The 6,927-nt window shown below is 43.6% G+C and overlaps 1 protein-coding gene across 1 annotated transcript in view; it reads right to left on the bottom strand.

Annotated features, from left to right (window-relative positions):
• Positions 1-4,886: 4,886 nt before the first annotated feature.
• Positions 4,887-6,927, bottom strand: part of ACTRT3 (actin-related protein T3) — a 3,354-nt gene continuing 1,313 nt past the window's right edge. Inside the window, exon 2 of the mRNA XM_006890369.1 lies at positions 4,887-5,805. Within this exon, the coding sequence (XP_006890431.1) occupies positions 4,887-5,805 (919 nt within the window). The remainder of the gene's footprint in view (positions 5,806-6,927) is intronic.

The raw sequence follows: 6,927 nt of genomic DNA, 5'->3' as shown, positions 1-6,927 counted from the left end.
CAGGCCATGGTCTTCACAATTACTTGCTATGCATCAAAGAACTGGTCTAAAGAGATAAAAGGAAGAATCTATGCTTTTGAATTGTAGAGCTGGAGAAGAGTATGAAGTATACCATAGACCTCCAAGGGAATAAACACATCTGTATTGGAGGAGGTGAAACTGGGTTGCTCCTTTGAAGCAAGGATTTTGAAGCTCCAACTCACATACTCTGGACATGTATGGCCAGAAGGGACCAGTCCTTCGAGGATATCATGCTTGGAAGGGTGGAAGGATATCACAAGTGAGGAAGACCCCAGATGAAATGGATTGACACAGCAACTGGGGTAATGAGGGTAGGTGTGTATGAGCCAGTGAGACTGGTTTAGGAAAGGGTCAGGTTCAAAGCGATTGTGCAAACATAGTGTCATTATGAGTGAGTTACAGGCGACTCAATGGCACTTAACAACATGTTGGCTGGTTGGGGGTAGTTACAACAGTTTCGAGGGCCTGGGGCCATCATCCATTATTTCAGTACTTAGAATACTCCTGGGGTGGGTATTATATTACTATCTCCTGGAACACAGGGATGTATTTGGGTATGGTCAGTTGTTGTTATTAGGTGTCATTGAGTCAAGCACAACTCATAGCAATCCTAAGAAGAAAAGATCTGTGTATCCCAACATATTTTTCCCAATAAAATAAAAAAAAAAGAACAAAATATCTGAGCCCTGTTTTGTCCTGCGCCATCCTCACACTTCCTGACACACAAGAGCCCATGGCAGCAGTCACTGTATCAATCCACCTGGTTGAGGGTCTTCCTCTCCTTTGCCAACCCTGCATCCTTCCCAGCATCATGGCCTTCTGCAAGGAATAGCACCTCCTAGCAACATGTCCAAAGTATGTGAGACAAAGGCTAATCATTCTTGTCTCCAAAGAGCATTCTGGCTAGACCCTTTCCAAGACATACTTATTCATCTTCTTGGCCATCCATGGGATGTTCAGTGCTCTTCTCCAACATCACAGCTCAAAGGCATCAATTCTTTTTCTGTCATCCTTATTCATTTTTCCAGGTCTCGGATGCATAGCTAGTAATCGGAAAGGCGATGACCTGAATCAGATGCACCTTCATCTTCAAGCTGACATCACTATTCCTTAATAATTTGAGAAGGTTCCTAACTACAGATTTTTCCCAGTGATGCAGCTCCTTATTTCCCAAGTGCTGGTACCAAGGGTGTTTATTTGTGGATCCAAGCAAGACGAAGCTGTTGACAGTTTCAATCTCCTCTCCACCCATCATGACATTGCCTGTCCATCCAGTGGTAAAAATCTTTGTTTTCCTGACATTGAGATCCAATCCATACTGAAGGCTGCATTCCTTGATCTTCTGCAACAAGTGTTTCAAGTCCTCCTCACTTTCAACAAGCAAGGTTGTGTCATCTGCATAACGCAGGTTATTGATGAGTCTCCCTCCTATCCTGATGACACACTCCTCCTCATAGAGTCCAGCTTCTCATGTAATTTGCTCAGCATACAGATTGAATAGGTATGAAGAGAGAATACAACCCTGACGCGCTCCCTTCCCAATCCAAACCATGCAGTGCTTACCTGCTCTGTTCATACAACACTTCCCGGTGCAGATATAAGGTTCCACATGAGCACAATCAAGTGCTCTGGGATTCCCATTCTCCTCAAAGTCAGCCACAGCTAGTCATGATCCACACAGTCAAATGCCTTTGTATAGTCAATAAAGCGTAAATATATATTCTTTTGGTACTCTTTCAGCCAGGATCCATCTGACATTAGCAATGAGATCCCTGGTGCCATGGCCTCCTCTAAATCCTGCTTGAATTTCTGGCAGTTTCCTTATCTATGTACCATTCCAGCCATTTTCCAGATATATGTTCTTCCATCTAGAGCCAAAGAGGAAGAACTTGAGAATTTTTACCAAATTTTGCAGTCTGAATTTGACCAAACATGAAGTCAGGATGTGTTAATGATAACTGGTGACCGGAATGCAAAAGCAGGAAACAATGAAGAAGGAACAGTGGTTGGAAAATATATGGGCTTGGTGATAGAAATGAGGCTGGAGATGATTAAATTTTGTATTTACAATGATTTATTCATTGTAAATACCTTTTCTAAAAGTCACAAAAGACAATTTTGCCTGTGGATCTCACCTGATGGGCTGCGGAGGAATCAGATTGACTACATTTGTGGAAGAAATAATTGAAGAAGCTCAAACTTGGTAGTCAAAACCAGGCCAGGGGCAGAAGGTGAGCAGAATGGAACCTCCTTGGTTTCAACTTTACATTCCCCATTCAAGGCAAAGATCTTCTAAAAGCTACTTTCTGCTGGAATGGGGTGAAGTCAGGGAAGGGGGTCTTATGCTGAAGGGTACTCAGGTGAAATTTGTCAATCCTGAAATCTAGTGACCAGGAACTGTCGCAAGTTCTGGTTTGTGAAGGCTTCATTTCTTCTACAATGACAACAAGCTGGGGCTCCACAGACATGAGGATAGGGAGGGCTCCATCAGTCTTCCATGGCAGCAAGACCAACCAGGCCTGGCAAGGCAGAAGGCCCCGAGAAGGAAGGGCCTGGCAGTGGGACTTCCAACGTGGTCCTCCACACACCGGTGTGGTGTAGTTGGAGGCGCAGTTGGTCGGGGCCTCCCCTTAAGCAAGCACTAGCCTTGGACTGACTGGCCTTTTCCCCCATGAGTCAGGGGATGGTGCGAACAGGCTCAAGTCCTGGATATGGATTGCTTCTCAACTGCAGTGAGAAGAGGATGGTGGAAGAAGTCCTCTCCCAACACGGGCCACCGGATGGATGAAAGGTCCCAAATCACTCCAAAGTCCAGAGGCAACACTAGCCAAATGGATAGCAAATGTGCTTTATTATTTAAAATGCATGCTTTGGTGAGAGCAGACTGAGCCCCTTCAACCGGCATCAGCCTCTTTATCTGTTGTTGTTGTTAAATGGCATCGAGTCATAGACAATGGCTCATAGTGACCCTATGAAGGAAAGACCTGGACACTTGTTTAACTTTCATCCTCTCTCCAAGTTCATAGGGTTTCTGGAGGCAAGCTATTTCGGAAGTGGATGCCACACCTGCTTCCAAGCTTGTTTTAATCGGGGAGCTCCACCAAACACTGTCCACCATGGGTAACATTATTGCATTTGACACATCGGTGTCACAGTGTTCAGCTTCACAGCAACCACAAGTTACCTCTGTACAGCAATGCACAGACCAGGGCTATACCACTTAGAAGAATGTTTGACCAAAAAAAATTAAAACCGGGTCTGAGGGCCTGTGAATGTTTTATATTTTAGACTAAGTCCTAACTGATGTTTAGGCCTCTCCCTGAGCATCTAATTTCTCTTACAAGCCACCACCACATTCATCCCAGCAACATTAACCTTAATATATTCATATTATGCCTTACTTTTAAATCTTGTTTTTGCCGTGAAAGCAGGTAACACTTAAAGCTTTCCTTTCCTTGGTCTTAATCTACGTTCCCAGTTACAGCTCTTATTCTGCTCCCCATGAACTCTTTAACAAAATTAGTCTATTAAATTCCCTAGAATTTACTTTATTCATTTTCCTTTTTAGCACCTCCTTTGTCCACAGGGGAGGTCTGTTGGCTTAGTGGTAAATAATTGTGCTGTCAACCCAAAGGCAAGCAGTTTGAAGTTACTAGATGCTCCTCATGGGCCTCTCCAGAGTGTTGAAGAGCAATGATGTCAATCTAGAGACTAAGGTGCACCTGATCCAGGCCATGGTTTTCTCAATTACTTGTTATGCTTCAGAAAGTTGAACAATGACTAAGGATGAAGTAGAATAGATGCCTTCAAGTTGTGGTGCTGGAAAAGCGTCTTAAACATACCGTGGACTGCCAAGAAAACAAATAGGTCTGTCTTGGAGAGGGTGAAACCAAGTCTCTCCTTGGAGGCTAGGATTTTGAAGCTCCACCTCACTTTGGGCACGTGGCCAGGAGAGATCAGTCCTTGGAGAAGGACATCGTGCTTGGAAGGGTTAACGGACAATGCAGGAGAGGGAGACCCCAGATGAGAGAGATTGATAGTGATTAGGGCAATGGAGGTTGGTGTGTCGGAGTTAGTGAGACTGACTCAGGACAGGGCAGGATTCAGAGCTGCTGTACATAGGGTCACTATACATCGTAGGCGACTCAACGGCATATAACAACAATAACATACTAATAACATACAAAAAACCATACAGGTTTGGAAGCAGGAGTGGCATCCACTTCCTAAACAACATGCCTCCAGAAACTCTATGAACTTTGATAAATGTCGATAGTTACAGAGGGGCTTCAGGCCTTTTCTTAACAGGGTCGCTATGATTCGTGCTCAACTAGAAGGCAATTAACAACCACAACAACAACAAGATGCTCCTCTGGGGGGACGGACAATCTCCTCTTAGGCAAAACTTCTAGAGGCTCAGTTATGAGTCGTCTCGTATGTAACAACACAGCATTTGTTCCCCTACACTGGATACTTTTCTCCCCTCTTTTATTTTTCCCACCCACTATCCTTGAGAGTCTATCTCCTCTGTGAAATCTTCCCTCAATATAACAACTTCCTTGACCCAAATGTCAACAAGCTTAAATCTGTCTCATTCTTTGGGCACTTACCATGTCTTACCACAAACTGCTTTCTCCTCAAGGATAACGTAAACGTTCCAAGAAAAAAAAAATAGTGTTTCCCTCAAAATTCCACTAGGTTTTAGCCAGTATCAATTATTTGTTTTACAATTACTATTTTCTACCATTGTATAAAAATAAAAAAATGCAACAGAGACATGCTCATTAAAGAGTTTATGTTCATCCAGAAACATATACCCCAAGTTTTCCGTGGCGTGTCCTCCCAATGCTTTAATCGTTTGTTCTTCAGAAGCATCTTTGGTGCACTATGTTGGGTCCGTACTCTTTGTATTCTGCAGCCGTGATCCACATATCCTGGAAGGCAGATAAAGACGCAAGAATGGAACCTCCCATCCACGCAGACATTCTTCTTTCTGGGGGAGCTATTACCTGCACAGAAGTGTTAGCAGGTGCCATCTTTGCTATCTCCCTGACTAGTCGATTCTCCAAACCCAGAAAAGAGGTTGAACCCCCAGAAAGGACAATGTTGGAAAAGAAGGCACCCCTCAGATCATTATCACATTTCATGATGCTGTTGACACACATCTTATCAATGCCAGGGGCCTCAAGGTTCACGAGACGTGGCGTGAAGAGGGCTTCTGGACAACGACAAAGCTGGTCATGGAGCTTGACGGTCTTCCCATCAGGCAGCTGGTAAGCTTTTTCCAGACTTTCAGGTGTCTTGGCTATCTCCTCCTCATAGTCTGTTGCCACATAGCAAAGGCTTTCTTTAATATCTACAATGACATTTTTGTCTGCAGCACCATGCTGGGTGATATTATGATTCTTCAACAGCATCATGAGGTAGTTGGTGAGGTCAAAACCTGCCAGATTTAGCTGCTGGACGCTGTGAGGGAGACAGTAGCCCTCAAAGATGGGTACACACTGCGTGACTCCCGCACCCGAGTTAAGCACAAAGCCAGTTGTGAAGCCTGCAGCAAACAGTGCCAGGACTCCTTGGATGGACATATAGAAGGCGGGCACCTCCAGATGCTCAAAGAACACTTCACTAGTCTGTTGCCGGTTAAACAGGGGGTTCAGTGCTGGCTCTGTGATCAGGACTGGGCCATCACAGGACTTGAGCTTCAAGTCATGGTCATAGATATGCTTCCACACGAGCTCCATGTCTTTCCAGGAAGTAATGAGCCCACGATCCACTGGATAGCTGGAAGGGAGCACGAGAAGAGAAATGACAGCTTTCATTTTTCAGCTTGAACACCTTGCCAACCTGAATCTAGTCTCATGTCTATTACCACTATCTCTACATGGATTGTGACTGGGAAGGCCTGTCATGGAAGTTAGCTATTAGCCAAAATTAACATAGCATCGCCTTTGCAATTTTTATTACTTTCTACCTTTTGGAAAGACCATCAGTCATGGGGGCAGAGGGGGAGAGGGAAGGATCAGCTCACTTAATAGTTCATATTGTTTTGGTTGGTTTTTTGTTTGTTTTGTTGTTGTTTGTAGAAAACAGCTGCTTTTTATTTATGTAGAAAGCAGAAATGCATAGTATTCCATTGTGTGAATGTACCATCATTTTCAATCCATTCATTTGTGGTTGTACATTTGTGCTGTTTCCATATTCTTGTAATGGTGAATAATGCTGCTATGAACATTGGTGTACAAATCTCAGTTTGTGCCTCAGTTCTCATATTCTCAGGGTATATTCCAAGCAGTGGAATAGCTGGGTCATATGGAATGTCTATGGTCAGCTTTTTGAGGAAGTGGGTTTTATATATATATATATTATAGAAGACTTCAAACATAGAAAATATGTTGTTTTTGTTGTTAACTGCTATGGGGCCAAGGACACAATTGTAGAGAGAATATCAAAATACCCTTCGGTATCTATGATCCCACGTCAGTAATCATTGACATTTTGGCCCATAGCATTTCAAAGGCTAAATCATTACAGAAACTATTCCAACTGCCCTCTGGAGCGATTGGGGGGTTCAAGCCAACCATCTTTAAAATTCTGAGCTTCAGCCACTGCACCACCAGAGCACCCCTTAACCAAGCTGGTGTTTTCTGAATAATAGCTTTATTTTTACAGGTGCATACATTTGTATAGGTACAGTGACTAAGTATTAGTAACTGCATTGTTTTTATTATTATTATTATACTAGTTTATTTACTGTTTTAACATTTCCATAGAAATCTGTGGCTTGTGTGATTGTCAATACTTTATCCTGCGCCCCAGCCTCAGTATAATACCTGAAGGACACAGCCTGTACCTGATGGACACGGGCTATACCTGATGGACACGGCCTGTACCTGATGGACACGG

The sequence above is a fragment of the Elephantulus edwardii genome, unplaced genomic scaffold (assembly GCF_000299155.1).
Source record: "Elephantulus edwardii isolate Elephantulus edwardi_28Jun2011 unplaced genomic scaffold, EleEdw1.0 scaffold00088, whole genome shotgun sequence".
In the NCBI taxonomy this organism is placed as follows: domain Eukaryota; kingdom Metazoa; phylum Chordata; class Mammalia; order Macroscelidea; family Macroscelididae; genus Elephantulus; species Elephantulus edwardii.
Note: the sequence above shows the minus strand (reverse complement) of the source record. Positions and strands in the feature narration are given on the sequence as shown.